Raw genomic sequence first — 20373 nt, 5'->3', positions numbered from 1 at the left:
AATTGAACAATTTAATTTTCAGTCATCAGTATGTTGTTATTTGTCAGTCATGTTGTAAAAAAACGTTTGAATTGGCTCACACATGAACCCTAAAGAAAAATAATTGAAACTGTTTTAAGGCCGGTCTTGTCAGGGTTGACAAAACAAATATTACCAAAACAAAACAAATCCAAAACAAATATTAACTCCGTTTTGGGTAGGAAGAGGGGTCAGATATGTTGCTTTAATTATGCCGCCACAGTTTTTGATGTGTCGAAAAATATTGTATCTGATGAAAGATATTTTACCAAATTTTATTGAACATGTATATATTTGAGCTTGTTTCAGTTATTCTGAAACTGTGTATGTTCAACATTAATAATAAATTCTAGCCTTCATATGATTTTAGGTTTTAAAAGATTGTCAAATAAAATGACTTTATTCCTCTGATGAGTGTCTGCAACATTCTGTAGGGAACTGCAGAGTATTGTGAGGCAGAAATGGAGACAAATAAGGGCAGTTTTCACAACTGAAATTGACGTAAACTTTACCTTTTTGATGTAAGGGAAACATGGGATTATTATAGAGGGACATGAATTTATGAAGTACTAAAATCCAGTAGCTGAGTGTAGATTTTTGCATGCGCCCACCGTATCAGACCTTATCAGCTCTCTTGGCAGAGTAGGAAATGAATCCTTAGAACTCTCCGTTTCCCCCCTCTTACCCCGAGGAAATGTATATTTATTAGATCTAAGATATGCCACACCTACTCTCAGTGCCCTTTTCTTGCCCAAAGACATTACAATCATGCTGTGATGGATGATATATATTTTCAGACATTGAAAGCTTATAATATCTGCATACACAAATGATTAGTCAGCTTTGGAAGATTTTTGCCAGCGGCTACATCTGCTAACAGAAGCAGGGAGGTACGCTTCAACACCTTCAGACCTAATTTAATTCCAACTAGATTTAATTTCAGATGTAATGACAAATAACTGGCCTTGTCTTGTCCTCTAAATGCTCTACATGCACTAAGAAACGCCCATCTTCTGGACATACGAGAAAGGACAGTGAAAACATTTCTTAGTGGAAATAGGAGGCACAGTGCTTCTTATCTCATTGACTTTGCTGTAGTCACATTTGCTGTCACATTCTTTGCTCTCTGCTCCATCTGTATTTCACATCCCATCACCCTCGAGTCGGCGTCTTTGTGGTTCCTTACCTGCTAATTCGTCACCCCTAAAGCACTGTGGGGGACGGCGGCTCCAGAAAGGTGCTTCGATGAAGGTGTAATAAGGGAAAGATTAGCATGCAAAGACATACAAGCAGACTGTAAGGACAGATGGAAGCTGTGCTACCACTGGGCCGCTCAGACTGCGCTGCAGCCTGCTGCCCAGCTGGAGGCTTTGACCTATAAATCCTAAAGCCATGTCACTAGTTTGGCGTCTTGTGGATATGGAAAAAGGTCCTGGGAAGTCTGTTGTGCAGACATCCCAGGAAAGTGATTACCGTATTTTCTTTTTTATCACTATGCGTCACAAGTCACTATTTGAACCAAAACCAGTGCTTTTGGACTGACATTTCCCATTTTATGCCTTTGCCACAACATAAAATTGGGCCTTTGTTCAGGAAAGCAAACTGACAGATCATCAAAATGTCAGCCATATAATTTCTCGCTATATAAAACGTCTTTGTGCTGCAGTACAGTAACTAAAGCAGGTTGATTTTCATCAAATCAATCATTCTGTCAATCTGTTAGTCTTTTCTCTATAAACCAACTTGCAATATCGAATAAATCATAAAAATGGGAAAGAAAAAAACAAATCTTATCAGTTTATAATTTTGACAGCTTATGGAAATGAAAGTAAGTTCTCTTTTGATTATATGAAACTACTGTTCTTCTGATGGCAGAAGTTCAAAACGTTTACTAGAGGGTGTCCAGAGACTTTGAAAATATTCTGGTCTCGTTTCTTCAGCAGCGGACACAGATCCTGAAAAGAGGGTCGGGGTATTCCAATTACATTTTCACGTCCCTTCACTGTTCTCTGTCAGGTTGTCTGCTTCAAATTCTTCACAAAGTGCCCATTTATGATCACAGTAGTGTTTTTGGACCAGTTAGATTAATAAAATTTCTATACTCTAATAAATTTACTTCTATTGACTCTCTACTCTGTGATTGTTGATGCTGAGGGGTATTTGCTTAGGTCATGATCTCTTGAACTTCATGTCATCTCTTTTTTTTTTTTTTTCCACATTGCTGTCTGTACGAGCCCTCTAGATATTAGACTTTCTCACTGTATATGGGTGCATCATTTCCAAGAATAAGGCCCACTATTGTGGTATAATTTAACATATGTTTAAATAAAAAAGAAATAAAATGAAAAACATGTTGCTCTCTGTTTTTACATCTTCAGACTTACTGAATTTTGGACAACCTTGCAGGATCCAGAACACAGAAATGTGGTCTCTCTGAGCATTTTTAGTAGCACTGTACCAAAAAGAAAAAAGAAAATTAAAACAGGGGGGAAAAAACTCAGCTAAGCTCTTACATAGACTGGCAGAACCCAAAGTGACACATTGAAGTTACTTCTTTTGGCTGATGTATAATATTCAAAGGTGTCGAAATGAATAAAATGTCCAAACTAGAAAAATCATCATGAAAATATTTTAAACCCTTATCAAAATTGCAGTACATTATTCATCATTTCGACATTCTTGGATCAGTCAATCAGTAAATCACTGAGTACTTCCAAACTTACTGATGAAGTATTAAAAGCATGGAGACTATCTCTAGATCTTGAATGGGAATACAGTGGGTCTGTACAATCTGTCTGATCTGGCATCCTGGCTGTCATAACACTATTCGTAAATATCGCTTGAATCAGATGCCCAGGATTTTAAGACTCTGAGGCAAGCCAGCCTTGTCACCGGCCAAATTTGGAAGGGAGGGTGAGATTAGGTTCAATGGACTACACAGAAGTCTAGTTCTGAGGCCAGAAAAACATTTCTAATTGACTACTTTGGACAATTTGTAATATTACTCAGTGAATTAGGTTAATAATCATTTAGTTAATTTGAATTAATGAAGCTGCAGTGCATTCCTGCGGATGAGTCCTCTTTGAGATGTTTACATGGTTCAAAACTTCTCCACTCAGAGTCGCATCAACAAGGTGACCACAGTGTCCTCCACCAGCTGCAGCCGGTCATCAATAATAGATGACTAACCTTGTGTATGTCTGTACCAACACCAGGTGAGACAGAGACAGTTCAAACACACGGTGTACTTTAACTCAAACTCTGCAGGAATCGTACATTTAAAAAATAGAACCTAAAACTTTTTCATACTGAGACCACAACCCCCCCCCGAAAAAACTGTTCTTCTGCAGCATGATTGGTTTATCTACTGAGACTCATAAACTGCATTGTATCTCTGCTGTGCACATTTCTCCCTTTTTAATTTACAAATTTTAATCAGCTGCTGTTTTGCTGCAGGGTCTCAATGGATCAATCCAATCAGCACATAAAGTATGGAGGCATTCAAACCGAGTCAATTACATTATATGATTGCCTAATATTTTTAAGCTTCAGGCTAGATTTGACGTGTCCTTCCAGCCCCCCCGACTCTGTTTTAGCTTTATTGTTTTTTTTCCTTGGAGGCCATAAAATCATGTTGTTTTGTGGCAGCAACATAGTGAAAGACGAGCTGAAATGTAGTTATCTAAGTGCGAAAACTTACTAGATGAAGGAATGGAGTACCTGTTGCTGCTGTTCTTTTTAAATGTTCGTTTATGGTCAAAAGCTGCATCTACACTATGAATCAAAAAATAGATACATTTAAGTGATATTTGTGGCTACAATAGCAAGTCCAATAAACATGTGGGAGATTTTCTCTTGTCATTTTTTTTCCTGGTAGACCTGCAATGTATTAATGCACATGATTCCTGTATTCTATCTTGATATTCAGTTTGAAAGATATGATGAAAACCAAACAAGCTTTGGTTTGTAGAATCAGCTCCAACTGAAGATGCATATAATGTAGCTCAAGTTTTCTACTTCTAGATGTCTATTAAATGACCTGGGAGCAGATGGATTACATGCATCGTGTAAAGCACTTTGATTCTTCTAATTGCTGAAATGTGCAACTTGCCTTGTGACACCTTACATACATCAGTTAAGTAATTACTCCGATTTTCTGTGACAGAGTTTTCAAAGATGATCAGCTTACACTTTAGTTCTGTACTCTAGTTTTCCTTGTGGATACAAAAGAAACAGGAAGACTTTACTTTGTGGGGTTTTTTTTCCAGCAAAAACCCTGGTAATACCAGGATAGCAGATTTACAAAAGAAATCAAAGTCATACAGTCTTTTAGAGAAACAAAAACTATATTACTTGCTTTATCTGAGTTTTTGTTAGCTTGTACTAATAATATTTCTAAGAGCATGACTGGATATCATTTTTGTAAGTAATATTTTACTAAAGTCACTATATATCTCCAAACAAATGCACTCACTATTGTGAATCGGTTTTATGTTTAAGTACATAATCCTACAACATTGTCTTTCGACCCATGTGATACATTAGTATTAATCAAAATTTGGGCCAGTATCGATATCTGATATCGATATTGCTCTTATGTCTGATAACTGATCTTTACCATATATGTTGATATGTATATTATTTTTCTCTATCCTTTAAATATGTAAAAAAAAAAAAAACATCACTGAAGCTGACATCACTTCAAAAGAAAACTTAAGAGAACAATTTACAACTCTAAAATATGTTGGTTCTTTAAGTTGGTTCACCCACATTTTGTAAGAGAAAATAGTTATTGTGACACTACTTAGATCTTAGGATCTTGACTTTGCAACCTTTCTAAACCCTGCATTGATCGCATTGATTGTGTAAACCTTCAATCAATGTAGCCCTTCCCACTTGTAAAGCAGTAGCATCTGATGAGTGGTCTGCAGAGTGAAACAAACCAGCTTCCCATTGAGATGTAAGGAAGACTCTGTCCACTGGTTTTGTATGTAGTCCTTCTAAATCTTTGGAGTAGACATGTTTTTTTTTTTGAGGAAGATAAACAAATAATATAGAAAAAGACAGCATTCAATTATATTGTCATTGATACTTTTATTTAATTGATAAATTACCATCTACTGTATGAGTTACTTGTAAAAAAAAAAGCTGTTTTGTTTGACTATATACTTTTAAAGTTAATTACAATAGTTAGCAGGTTAATGAGCTACTAGTTGATTTACAATAAACTGAAAAGAGTGAAAATGTAGATTTTGAAATATCCATGTTTACATCATCTTTTGTAAAATAATCTGCTGCTAACTTGTTTACATTAACAACATTGCATGATGTAGTTTTAACATCACTTTAAATTTAAAAATATCCCTGAAATGTCAGCATTTGGAATATTTCTTTTCTTTGTGAGTCTCTTATATCAGCTTTGTTATCTGAGTTCATTGTTGACACAACAGAGCCATTTTTCATTTCCTTGCTATTTACAGTCGCATTGCACAAATTAAACAAGAGCAAACTATCAGCCAGAGAAACACAAAGCGCCACAACTCAGAGGAAAAGTTAGTCTGACACAAAGTGACATCAACATCAGTTCATTTCCGCTCTGAGCTGAGATTTCACCCGTGGTCTTAAAAAAAAACAACCAGCAAGATTATAATGAACCACATTTGCGTAGGAGCTGGATTGTTATATGCTGCCTGGGCTGTTCATGAATATTATTAAAATGTAAAAGATGCCAGACTTGTTTTCTCCTAAAAGGAAAATCAGTTCTTGATTTTTATAACCAATTTAATTTCATATATAGAACCCCCTTCAAGCCTAACTATTGAGAATTAGCAGTGTTGTCCTCTTGATGTTTTCTAATATTGAAGCTGCTGTCTCACTGTGGTTACTCTCACCTCTGAGGAACAAAAGGTCAAATCTCAAGAGCCAATTGCATTTAATCAATAAATGTTAATGGGGTTAAATAAGACATTCATGGAGTTCTTCAGTGACATAAACACATTTGTTTACCAGCACTAGAAGCACATCTGTGTTAAAGTTACAAACTTTTCACAGATTAAAATCAGGAATTGAATGCAAACTTGTTGCTCGGAGGCAAATTCATCACAAACTTCACAACTTGCTTTTTCAGAAATAGCTCAGAATTCAGGGAACCAGGGTTTGACAAAAGAATGTTTTTATCTTGCTTGCAGAGGAAGGCTCTCTTGATTTATTCTTATTCTATTTACTTGGTCTCGGAGAACGAAACTCTAGATTTTGTAGTCGTATTATTGGACCCTCAGCATTAAAAATCTCCCCACCGTCGTTGTCTGGTGTGGATGAAATTGACTTGCTTGACTTGCTTGATTGACGTACTTTATTAAACCCACATCAGAAACATTCACGTGTTACAGCAGCAAAAATAGAAATACCAAAAACAGATAAAATTACAGTAAGCACAATATAAGGTGCTCCAGGTCTGTTGACCCTCCGATTCAGTCTTAGATAAGCCAAAGACAATGGATTGATGGAAAGAAAATTAGAAATAGGTTTTTTTAATACTCAAATATTATTAGTGAATTGAAGAAGCTACATGTATGGTTAAAATTAGTTGTTTGTGTATATTTAACTCATTGTTTTTCAGCTAGTGAGGAGAAAAACATCCCATCTTATTATTTTGGGCACCATCTTTTTCAGGGAACGAGACTTCCTGTCTTTTCACAATTCCGCAATCACTGTGGTTGTAAATGTTAATAACAACCACATACATCAACTACTGTATATGAGGTATGTAAAACCATACATCATATAGTTTTACAGAGTTCAGGTGCTATTAATGTCCTGGCATTCTAACGTATGTTTCTAACTTTTAGTAGTATTTGTGCAAACATCATGTATTGCTGACTCATCAACCAAATGCATTAGTCACCCGTGGACAAGTATAAAAATTAGTTTTTGATTTGTTCTGTAAGTTAGTAGTTGAAGCTTTAAATGTTTGTAGCAATATCACATTCAGAACGTAAATGCACTCAGACTAGTGTGTGTTTATGTGATACTGTGACTTGTGAAGAAAGTATAATTAGGAAGTGAAATAAAAGCATACAATGAAAAATAAAGAATTGTCATATGGAAATCTAGAAATATGAAGCAAAAGTTGAATGAGAGATCGTGCTGTAAGGCATCGGTCTAATTAGCACACCACTGTGCTATTCTATTGTTCATGATTGTATTATCATTTATAGTTTTAGCCGACGTTACAGTGGATAATAGCAAACATCAAAATGACAGCAGGAATGTTTCCTTCATTTACATGCTGCATTAGTGCAGCATGTAAATGAAGGAAAAAAGGTCGTTTATTTAGTTCGACAGCTTTGTTACCAAACAGTTTTGTCTAAAGGCAACAAGAATATTCTGCAACTGTTTTATTCATTCCTGCATAATTACTCAGTTCTAATGTACCAGGAGGACAGACAGCTTAATGGCAGAGTGACTAATACCAGACCATTACTGTTACTTCACTAATCTAAATGTTTGTGATTCTGCCCATTTTTCCCTTATTTGGCGAGTGTAATTATCAGTTTTATTTCACACGAATAACTATAACTGATATTCTACTTTTCATTATATATTAATACACATTTGGTTTGTAAGCAAATTGATCCTTAGAGCAAGATAAACTACTTGCATTATATTTTCTTTGCACTGCTTGCAGAGCGTTTTTTTTCCCATTCATCTGATATATGGAGCAGCTTCACTCATTCCAGGAAAATACCCCATTTTTGGCTACAAATCGGGAATTAAATGTAACTGATTTTTGTCATCGCAATATATGCCAACAATATTGGCAATGCATGGTCTTCTAAAATTTTGCACTCTCTCTCTCTGTAACTGTGTTTCTGAAGTCAACTAAACGCATTAGCAATGAATGCAGCTAAAATCTTTCCGTTGACAATGTGGAGAGTCAATTGCTAAAATCTGCATCCTGATGTGGTGATTTGATGAGTTAAAAGCCAAACCTGTGATGGATGTTTTAAAAAACGCAACCTCTCATTGGCAGGCATTACTGACCGGGGAGTCTCTTTGATTTCCTGTCAGAATCTCTGTTACTTGTGCATTTACAGTTGCTGCTCCCCTCTTTGGTGTCGTCTCACCTCCTGTTTAAAAGTAACATGATGCGTCATTAACATGTTCCATTCTAAAAGTATTATCACATGTAATTTAGTTACATATTTCTAATTTATATACTATATCAGCTTTTAAAAGACTCATGGAACTGAATTTGTTGTTTCTTTAAACATTTTGTGGGGACATCCAAGTGAGTTTTGATGAGTTTAATTTGCATATTCATTTTAAGTGTGAACAAAGTAATTTTCATGGGTGAAATTGGTATAACCAGGTATCAAAATACCACTAGTTCGGTGGACTAGGCCAAAGAATGACACTCATTTAAGTATAGCAATTAGATCTACATGGACTCTTCTCTTTTGAACTTTTGTCCCTTTTATATGAGCCGGAACTACCTCCTGTGGTTTATATTCTTCAAAGGTTACTACTCACCACCTGCTCTCTGTTCCTAATTTTCACACCACTTTCTTGATCACCCTCAAGAAAGTGAATTTAAGAAAACAGAATTTAAACCTTCTGTTTTCTGCTCCTCCAACTTACTTCGCTACTTCAGTCCCCATTCCCGCTGCTTTACTTCTCATTAGACCTGTTAAAGATCTTTAAGTATTGTGCCCTTACTCTGCAAGCTAAAGCATGCCCCTATTTGTTTATAGGAATCCTAATCTTATTAAATATATTTAAATATATTACGTGATCTGTAAATGTCTTTCAACCATTTTCAGTTTTCACAGTGACATGTGCAACCATAACACAGTTCACATTAATATCTCATCACCACAAAGAGTCTGGTTTTATGCTGTATTAGCTTCAATCAAATGCACCAAATTGAATCAAATGGTGTAAGCCAGTCCTCTCATTAATTCTTATTTCCAGTGCAGGAAACCTTGTGGAAAGTGTGTGAAATAGACTTTTGACTTTTACGTTTGTTCAATGTCAAAAATCACCAGAACATTAAAAAAATCTAATTTATTGATGGCACACTTACAAAAAAACGTAGACGTCACCCTTGAAATTAATCACAGTAATACCAAATCAGGAATTCAGTATTTCATATCAGCCTTCTACCAGGCTGATATGAAACTTAATCAGCCTGGTTTGATGTATTCTGAGAGACAACCTTCCTCTTGCTCTCTTATAGCTGATGGATAGTGAAGATGTTTCTGTCTTCCTGATTTTCAATGCCTAACATCCACAAACTAAGTGACAGATTGATAGCTCAGCTCTAAAACAATGTCTGCTCTGTCAGATTGAGGAAGGCCATTTCTTGCCTTCTCCAATCTGGACTTACATGACAGCAGTGCAAGTCATAAGGAGCCATTACAACATCATCCCCTTCCGCTAGTAAGTGGATTATGGGGTTGGAGCGCAGGCATGCCTTGATGTGTGGTTTAGTTTTATTGGCAGTATAAGAGAACACAGTCCACTTAGTCCCCACTTTGATTTCAACTAATGTTGACATTAAACTGTTTTTTTTTCCGTATTGCCTGTATTTTCCGCCTCTGCTCAAGGGTGCTAATGCGGGTTGATGGTTTTGAATTGCATTTATCACTGAGGTTTATTTGATTGAGAACCTTTTGAGGTACTTGACATTTGGAATTTCTATTCTAGTTTACTCGGGGAGGAATAACGTGGTGGACGTGCTTAATGGTAAACCTTAGCTTAATAGCTATTGATATGTTCACCTCTGAACTTTGAAAAATCCTAAAACTTGCGTATTAGAAATATCTGCCATCAATATGCTAATGAAAGTATTTCTCTGGCTTTAAAGTCTTCTTTTAGAAAACATTTTACTAATGGAAGGTAATTATCAAGATTATTTTAATGATGTCATGACAATTATCATTATGTAATTTCATTAGTGCAGCAAAATTGTACGTTACTGGTCCATTCAAGTGGATTAGAAAACTCGGGATTCAAAATTCTTACAGCCTAAAATTTTAAGTCAATACTGATAGGTATTTTCCTTTCGAACCTAAATAAAAGAAAGAACCACAGACAACGTATATGAATTTCATGTGTAGCTTTTGCAAAAGGAGAAGGCTTTGAGAACTCTTGGGAGAAGGCTCTAAGAACCTTTTCTCCGAGGAATCCACAAAGCATTCTGGGCTCCCTTACAACGGCTCCTGTTTTTATTGTCTAAGAAGGACAGGCAAGGGGGCAGTCAGGAAAAACAACAGAGGTCGTAAAGCTTCTAACCCAAACATCTAACAACCCAGGTCCAGATGTGATATCTGATCAAAGGTCTGAGCCCGGTTCAAATCTCGGTCAATACTGTCAAGAAAACAAAATACGACTGCTCACAGGTGGTTACTAAATTAGGGGGTGTTCTTGCAAAAGGGTTTAAAGTCTGAGAAACTCAGTGTTATCTATTTCCCGTAAAGTTGAACAGACAGTAGTGACCTCCAGGTCATTTAAAGAAGAGAACACTTTAAACAGAAAATCACAAAGATCTATAGACTTAATGTGAACTAGAGTAAGAAAATAAAATGATAATACCAAAAACTCTCTAACAAATACATTTTGATCGAGTTACAAAAATGTAGGAATCAAAGCTTGGCAGACTCAAAAGAAAAACTGAAATAGTTAAGTTGATGTTCTAAACTTAAAAATGCCCTGAAGTTTGTTGCCTTAGAATTTTGAGTTCTGCCAACTTTTCCTTGTTTTTTTTTGTTTTTTTTTTTTACAGTGTTGTTAATTATATAATAATACTAGAAAATATCTGAAGAAATTTAAACGGGGCCTTCCAAATTGGGCCCGTTGGTTAGAACACAGCATTCTGATGCTAAAAATTAGCTTCAATGCTAAAGTAAGCTACAATGTACTAAATAGCATGTGGAGAGTTACAAGCATGTTGAGCAACATGGAATTATTCAATTCAGTATGTTAAAATTAGTGTATAAGCTAAAATTAGCCAAATGCTAACGTTAGCCTAAATGCTGCCATTCAACGCAAATGTAAAAATCTGATTTATACGTCGTGATAGTTCGTTACTAGAAAAAAACCCGCTCATCTCTTAACACCAAATTAATAGCAAGTAGTATTATTGTTTGTAAAATATATGCACTTTTGACATACTGCTTATTTGCTTAGACACAAGAAATTTACAGTTGGTAAATTTTGCAAAAGTAAAAATCAGATGTACCCTGCCTCTCGCCTGAAACGTTTCTGGACCAGCTGGACCAGCACCCCTTCTGACCCCAGTAGGGACAAGGGTGTACAGACGATGGATGGATGTATGGAAAATCAGATGTTTAGTTTGTAGCAGTTGGTTACCAGAAAAACGTGCTCGTCTCTTAGCAACAGATTAACAACAAATATTGTTATTGTTCAAAACAGATTTCTTCTGCTCTTGTGAAATACTACTTATCTTACACTACTTACTACTGTTAAGGAAAATGATTATTTAAGTGCTAAAATATTTACAACATGTGTAAAGGAATATTAAGCATTCTTATTTGAAAAACAGGTTTTGTGTGACCCTTTGAGATGGCCCGATCGAGACAAGCAGGCGACTATACAAGGGCCATAAAATTAGCATCTCCATGGAAACGGCAGCTGGAATGTGGGAGATAGACGTTAGAGTTATCTGGGAAATCTCAAAACAGGGACTCTTCCGCCCGAGATCGCCCGTGCCAGACAGAGATGAGCACGAAGTGGTCCGCCCTTTTACTTAGACAAAAACCAGACATCTTTGCCATAATGAGGGGAGTTTCCAAGTTTTTCTGAGTCCCTGAGGGAGTTTCTAATTGGTCAAAGAACGGAACGCCTTGACTGCATATATTAAATTGAAGGAACACCCACTCACTATAAAATTTGGGTCAATGCTGAGATAGAGAGAGCGGCCGCTATTTTTGCCTTTTTTTGTCTGTGTTCTATGTTCGTTTGTCTTCCCCTTGTGTGTCTTTATTCTTATGAGAAAAATGCATATCTCTGTTCCTCTGCAGCTTTGTTGTTCATTGCTTTGTATGAGATTAAACTCTGTGATCTGTGACGTCAACACGCTTTGTTGTTGTTTCGTTTTAGCAGGACGCCGCCACTCGCCAAGGACTCGGGAGAGAAAAGAGGAAAGAGCCAAAACTTTTTGTCCAAAGCTAGCATTAAATGATCTTCTTTTTTAATACTACTTAACAAGTGCAGTTAATGAATTTGGCAGAAAGGTGAAAATGTTTTTGGTTTTTTTTGTCATTGGTGGTAAATATATTATAAAACAGACATTAAACACAAACGTAAAAAGCAGATTTATACTTCGTGGCAGTTTGTTACCAGAAAAAAAACCACGAAATTAATTATTGCTTATGCAACATAAGCTTATTTGAAATACTGTTTATCTGCATAGACACAAGAAATGTAGTTAGTAAATTTTGCAAAAGTAAAACTCAAATGTTTACTTCGTTAAACTTGGTTAATAGAAAATGCTCTCATCTCTTAGCAACAAATTAACAACAAATATTGTTATTGTTCAAAAAAACATAAGACTTCTGCTCTTATGAAATATTATTTATTTTATGCTACTTAACAAGAACTGTGCAGTTGGTGAATTTTTCATAAAAATGAACATGTTTTTTTTTTTTTTATTGGTAAATTTAGCAAAACTAAAAATCAGATGTTTACTCCGTGGCTCTTGGGTACCAGAAAACGCGCTCATCTCTTAGCAACAGATTAACAACAAATATTGTTATTGTTCAAAAAACATAAGATTTCCTCTGCTCTTTTGAAATATTATTAATCTTATACTACTTAACAAGAACTGTGCAGTTGGTGAGTTTTTCAGAAAAGTGAAAATATTTTTTTGTTTGTGTTTGGCGTTGAATATATTATAAAACAGACATTAAACAGAAGTTAAACAGAAAAGTAAAAATCTGATTTATACTTCGTGGCAATTCGTCACTAGAAAAAAACGGCCATCTCTTAACACCGAATTAATAAGTACTATTATTGTTTATAAAACATGAGCTTTTGACATACTGCTTATCTGCTTAGACATAAGAAATTTACAGTTGGTAAATTTTGCAAAATTAAAACGGCAGATTCCAGTGTCCTGGACAAGCACCCAATCATGCTGCTATCCATTTAAGTGAATAAGAAATAATTAAAGACTCAAATTCAAAAGCTGACAAAAGCAGGATTTCATGAAACTTCTTATATGCTTGTTTGAAGACAATCTGATTGCTCAGTTTCTGATAAACCATTGCAGTCATGTCAGCTACAACATTATTTTAACATAATCACCTTGCCATCAACAATGACAAACAAGTGTTAAATCCAAACCTTCCAGATATTGCCGAATAATAAAGACTCCGATCATCTTCAGGCTCTAATTTGGAATCCCTTCACACTCATGACTCTGTGAAATTGATTATTTTTCACAGATATGTATCAGTTTCAATTAGTGCAGACACTTGAATATGTCACAACACAGGTGGACTTCCATAATGATGTTTTTAAAGGATAGACTGTATACATTTTTAATTGTATGCTATCAAATTAAATACATTAAAATATCCCCAATGGTCATTTGGTGATTTCCTTCAAATAAACTGGAATCAATCATGCTATGTAGAGTTGGCTAGGGTTGTTCTCTTCATCTAATCCCTTTGTGACTCCTTGATGTTTAGATCAGGGCTTTGTGGGGGGCTTACCATCTGTTACTCCACTCCTTTTTTCTGTCACAGAGGGCACCTTTTAGGATTGTATCTGTACATTTGGTAGCATTTCATACTGTTGGAAACAACTAAAGTTGTTTACTGAAAGCAATGTTTAATTTGTAACATAAAAGTTTTGATTTCATGTACCTTTAAGGCAAACTACAAAATGTCTGTTTTTATTTTCATCCATAGCAAAGTTATTTTATTCTTCAGTTACTTCAAATATATTTCATTCTATAAATGAGATTAGTGTTTTTATTGTATTTTTTGCAAATGCATTGAGTACATGATCAACATTTGGTGTGTTCTCAATCAATTTTAAAACCCATAGCAGGTGTTGGTTTTGTGTTGACTACGTACATGTTGTTGTTTAATTATACTGTAAGGACAAACTTTTGCTTCAGTTTGAGCAAATCTTGTCTCACACTATTTATTTAGATAACATGCTGATGTTATCGGAAAATAAGCAATGTCCAAAATGTCGCCAAGTGCGTTGCGAACAGATCTTTGAATGGTTGCTATAAAGTTAAAAAGCTGTTTTGGGACCAAGTCTTAAGGCTTACAGGCTTCGCTGTTGGTATTACTTTTGACACACACACAAATGTGCTTTGCTGCTTAGCCGTCCATTATGCTTTGTAACTTGTTTCAGGCATTATATTTACAAATGTGGCATTCAGATTTCTGACCTCATTTAAATAGAACAATGTTTGGATTATGATGTTTGAATGGGTTTGGTATTATAGATCAGTAATCCAGGCTTACATGTTACAGTGGGCTGTCAAGTTAATAACTAAGGTCCACATTACTTTCTCTACATCAGAAAAATGTTTGTGTTGATTCAAGGTGGTTATTAAACTCATATCCTTTGAAACTTGGAGCGTATATTGTAGCTTAGAAATGTGTAGCTTTTTTACCTGTAAATATCCTGGTCAGCACCAACTTGCTCTCATCTTGTAAGCAACCTTTGAAACTAACATTGTGTTTTATGAGTTACTTATGAGTTACTTTGGTTGGATGTATAGTGCAATTGATTAATAGAAATATCCCAGAAATGCCACTGATGGAATACCTCATCAAACTATTTCACATTTGCCCTGCAGATCAATGTTCTATAAAGATATGCTACCTTTTGTAATTCGTTCTCCACTCGTCTGAAGCAGTTTGATCACCACTGACTTTTGAGCCTTTGACATTTCTGCAAGTTTTGCTATATGACTCAATAATAAAAGTTGAAATAACATTTATAGAAATTAATCTCATACAACAGTATGCTGAATGATAAATGTTTAGTGTGGCTCCAACTGCTGGCAAGTTTCAGATTCTAGCATATCATTATTTGACCTCTTGGGGACACTTAGAGGTTGGTGATAACATACCCAGCTGGTCAAATGATCCCTAAATATGGAGGGGAAATTAAATGAGATGGGATATCACAGCTAAAGTCATATACACTATTCTGAATCTGTAAAATCTATACCCTTGATCCCAGCATACACACTCTATACAAACTACATCTACTTTTAAAAACAACCCACATTCTTTAAACATGTGACACGACTGGATGATTCTCGCTTCTTAATATGCTTTTCCATACAGCAGCCTACACGGCAAAATGAGTCATTTTGGTGATATTTCAGATTCAGTATTTTATTCAGTGAATGCAAATCAGTAGTGAAGAATTAATTGATGGAGGCTAATGTGTGTATTTCAAATGCACTTCTTTATGTGAACTATACCTCTTTTCAATAAAGCATTCTAACACAGCTTTTGATTAATGTACATATTGATTAATGCAAAGAAAAGAGTTCTATTTAATTTAATTGATCTGATCTCTGCGTGGCTTTACATATTCTCAAAATTAAGTCTTTTTAGAGAGAAAAATGCAGTTTCTTTGTGTGCTATGTTTTGGGTTTTTTTTTCCACAGAGCCATTTTAGTTGGAGTGTAGTAATTGTTTTCTGTGAATGTCGATAGGGGTTATTATCGGTGACTTACAGAGAGCTGAACATTTAATTATTGCAAACCAAATGACTCGAGTCTCCTTTCTGGCCAGTCTGTATGCAGATTTACTGCATAAGTGGCCCATATCATACAGTAGAGTCATTTGTTAATGTCCTTGACAGAGCAGATTAAGCAAACAACACATGCAAATAGGCCTCTCCTTTTGCAATTTTAAATGAAAATAAGTAATGGAAATTCATATTTATTCAAGCTTAGCATTTAATATGTTTGGGCAAAATGATCTCTTATGGATATTATTGATTAAAACCCAATTTTGCATGATCATATTCCATAATTTTCTTTTAAAGGGGCAGTATGTATTTTCCAGACACATAGTGCCAATCAGGTAACTGTTACCTTCAGTTGTTGCAGCACTTTTGGCCTCCCCCAAATATTTGCCATGGGTTTATTCAAGAAATCCCAAAAATGCATAAAAGAAGCAAAGCCACACTTCAGGTATGATTTTGATGAGGGACCAACATAATAACATGATACAAAGCTAAAAAAAAAAGTACATCTCACATAATACCCCCTTTAATTATCTGATTTGGTAACTTTTTAATTTAAATCCTTATAAATTAGTTTCACTTAATCCTGGTTATCATTTTCTGATCATGCTATTACTCTTTTTTTTAATCAGGCTTGTAATGGTTTGCTTAATTTTTTCTGTTGCTTTCTGAAATAATGAAAAAGTGGTATTAGATCATTTTCTTATGCATGTTAATTCATTTCTTTTTGCTAAGAAATACTGAGTCGGTGACAACAATTTGGACACATATTTATGAAGAAATAGTCGCTGAGAGATAGTTGAACCAAGTTTTACTTTCTGTGTCTTATGTAACTTGCAACAACAATAAAAAAAAAAAGTAAATTAAACAAGCAAAAAAACACAAGTCAGAGACATGTGACTCCTTCTAGTTTTTCTCCAGAGCCTGCACTGCGTGTATGATCAGTGGGGGGCTTTTCAGAGAATGTTATGCACAAATTAAGACATTGCAATAGCCCAGCCTAAAAGTCAGAAGTTTTAGCATTTAGCCAAAGAGAGAACTCATGTGGTTTGTTTGCTCGATAATTTCGGCATTTCTGCGGTAAGGGATTCATTCCCTTCTTTAAAAATACATCAGTCTCCAGTGGCAAATTGCTGCTGTCTGATTCTCCATACTGTCACCTTGACATTTTCATAACTCTGTTTGACATTTTCCAAATTGCACAATGTATCTCATTTTTATTCATTTAGTTGCCCTGCTGCTAGCATCAAATTAGGCATGCATAAGAGGTAAACTGCACATGCTGAACAGGTAATGTTATGCCCTTAAGACATACCTTTACTCCCATGCTTCATGTTTCTACTCCACATCATCATTTAAATAACTTTAAACATGCAAATAATGGCATTAGAAACAGAATAGGTCAATGCATTTGATGAACCGTCTTCCCTATATCCAGCAAAGACATTATCAAGCTGACAATTGCTCTTGTATTCTCCTGTGTTTCCAAAGGCGTTGCTTTTGACCTGTCTTGACTTTGATCCATATCCTGCTTCTTGACAGGATTCTTTTGACTCTAGACTCGCCGTTTCAGAGCTCTCTTTTACTCTTTCCTGCAGCTGCCTCACTCCCTCCTCAGTTTCTGTCTGATTCAGTTTCTGTCCTCTCTACTAGCCTGTCCTCGGGGCAAGCTCATCGCCCTTCATCTGTCCATCTTGTACCATCTCTCAGCCCTCTGTGGGTGTAGATGTCGCCATATCCCCTTACCCCGTGGAGTGTCTCACAAGCCATTAAGTCAGAGAGAAAAACATCGAAATGGAAGGGCTCCTGTGACCTGACCCAATCATTTGCTATCCGTCCTCTCTACGCTACATATATGGAATGAGATAATATATACCATCGCAGATGACGTTCATATTTCCACAGTTAGCAGCACTGTTGCTTTGTAAAAATAAGGCCCAGGATTCAAATTCCAGCCTCTGGTCTTTCTGCATGGACTTTTGCAGATTCTCCCTGTGCATTTGTAAATTCTTTCTGGGTATGGCAGCTTCCTCCTATAGTCCAAAATTATGATGGCTAGGTTAATTGGTCTTTCTAAAAAACCCTTAGGACAAAAACAAAACAAACAAAAATACATTCACACATATACTTGTCTCTGCATTGCTATATGATGGATTGCATGTACTCCCCTCTCTCGCTCAAATGACCGCTGGAATATGCATACCCATGATCCTGCAAGGATAAGCCATAGACAATAGAATAATTAAGTCAAGTCTCCAGTTTACATTATTTTCTGTTATGTCAACTAGTAACTGTGTTTTCCCTTGTGTATTTTGCTTTCTTCATAGAAACTACATTCTGTCTATCTACGATACCTTTGTAAAGGAGAGCATCAGCTGAGATAAGGCAGCCAACAACTAAACATTCTCCCTCTCCTGTTACCTTTTAACTTCTCTTGCTTTTTAATTGGAATGTATGGATGGTATGATTCCTGGATAATTCAGCTTGTAAAACATTTTCATAAGGATTAAAGTCAATTGATTGTAGGATTGTTGAAATAATTATCTTCTGCATCCTCAAAGTGTCTGAGGAACTGTAGTGGAAATTTGTTTTAATAAGTATTTCCTTTTTTTCAAAATTACAATTAGTTTTGATCGTATTGATTTTGTTGGTGTTAGGAAAAAAGAGCTATTAAAAAAAACTTAGTTTGATATTGCACATTGTTGCTGTTGTAGTAACATCTCTTTATGAGTCATTTGTTCATGAATCTACCCCTAGTGTCAAGCTGACAAACATAAGCATGATTATGATGATCTACCCTTTCCCAACTTGTGACACTGTTGCTTTTAAGGCTGAAGGTGCTGGTTTATTATTGAGGTAATTGGTCAATGAATTTTTGGCTGCTGAAACCTTTCACTTGTTCCTGTTTTGGTAGAAATCATTTCAAAAGTTATGTTCTGTAGTCTCTGTGTTTAAAACTAGAATACTAAGAATCTTAACTATGATCTGGTAAAACATTTTATCCATCTATCCATCCATTTTCTGTTCACCCTTTGTCCCTAATGGGGTCGGGAGGGTTGCTGGTGCCTATCTCCAGCTACGTTCCAGGCGAGAGGCGGGGTCACCAGGGACAGGTGGCCAGTCTGTCGCAGGGCAACACAGAGACATACAGGACAAACAACCATCCACACACACATTCACACCTAGGGAGAATTTAGAGAAACCAATTAACCTGACAGTCATGTTTGTGGACTGTGGGAGGAAGCCAGAGAACCCGGAGAAAATCCACGCATGCACAGGGAGAACATGCAAACTCCATGCAGAAAGACCCCGGCCGGGAATCGAACCCAGGACCTTCTTGCTGCAAGGCAACAGTGCTACCAACTGCGCCATTGTGCAGCCCTAAAACATTTTTTCTTTATTCATTAAATTGTAGCTGGAATCTTTTAGTAAACCGTGGCTTCAGTTCTCTGAGTTTGACTTTGATCTATTTTTGCCTTGGCTGGATTTTCTGACTATGTTCCCACTGTTTTCTTCTCACCTCCCCTGCTCCAAACTCTCCCCTTTCCTCCCATCAGGGTGGGATGATCGCCCTTCTGCTGTCCGTCCTGTGCCTCGTCCTGATCCTGTACACCCGCAGGCGCTGGTGTAAGAGACGCCGCATCCCTCAACCCCAAAAGAGTGCCAGCGCTGAGGCGGCTAATGAGATACACTACATCCCATCAGTGCTGATGGGAGGCCAAGCACGGGAAAGTCTAAGGAACTCCAGGGGTCAGGGGCCAAACTCTGGTGGCACCCTCAGTATCCGGGAGACACCAATTTTGGACGGGTACATGCAGAGCAGGTTCAGATATGACTAGGAGGGACTTATTTTAGAATCTAGAAAAGGTTCTAGAGACATGTGACTTTGGAAATCTAAAGTTAGGTCAATATATTAGAGCGGTAACTGAATTCAGTCTCATCTGCAGGTACGAGTATGACATTACAGACCTGCGTCACCATTTGCAGCGAGAGTGCATGAACGGCGGGGAGGAATTTGCCAGTCAAGTCACCCGTACCTTGGACTCCCTTCAGGGCTGCAATGACAAGAATAATATGGACCTCACACCGGGTTAGTAGACTGCAGAAACAACCAGAGCAGAAAAGACAGAACAGATGGGATAAGCATGGAAAAAGGTTTTAGTTCTTCTGAAACATTTTGTAACATAAATCAGATGTAAAACAAACATCATGATGTTCTTCAAAGTGTTTTCCTGTAATTTTTTGAAATATTCAAACCTTTTTTATATGTGATGCAAGACTTCCATTTTGATTACATAAATCAAAATGGAAGTCTTTTCCAAAAATGTGACTTTTTTGTACAAGTTCATCATAAAAGATTAGCTGAAAAAAAAGCACAATTTCACTCTAGCAGATGATCATACACTAAGCCAGCAAATCTGAAACTGAAGACAAAAAAAACAGAGAACAATGCTGTATTTTGTTCGCTATGACATGCATGACTCTCTCTAAATAACTCCCCAAAATACATTGTACTGTACTATCAGGACAATAAGCATTTTGTTAAGCCTTTAAAAGTTGCCTTCCACAGTCTTTGTGTTGGCATTGATGGTCCTGATTGCT

At 36.3% G+C, this 20373-nt stretch overlaps 1 protein-coding gene across 6 annotated transcripts in view; it reads left to right on the top strand.

Annotated features, from left to right (window-relative positions):
• Positions 1-20373, top strand: part of astn1 (astrotactin 1) — a 348102-nt gene that overhangs the window by 63371 nt on the left and 264358 nt on the right. For all 6 annotated transcript variants that reach the window (XM_028020864.1, XM_028020863.1, XM_028020862.1 and 3 more), the window contains exons 3-4: positions 19329-19579; positions 19719-19861. In XM_028020864.1, coding sequence (XP_027876665.1) covers positions 19329-19579; positions 19719-19861 — 394 coding nt within the window. The remainder of the gene's footprint in view (positions 1-19328; positions 19580-19718; positions 19862-20373) is intronic.

This window comes from Xiphophorus couchianus, chromosome 6 (assembly GCF_001444195.1).
Source record: "Xiphophorus couchianus chromosome 6, X_couchianus-1.0, whole genome shotgun sequence".
NCBI classification, from domain to species: Eukaryota; Metazoa; Chordata; class Actinopteri; order Cyprinodontiformes; family Poeciliidae; genus Xiphophorus; species Xiphophorus couchianus.
This window is presented reverse-complemented; position numbering and strand designations above follow the sequence as displayed.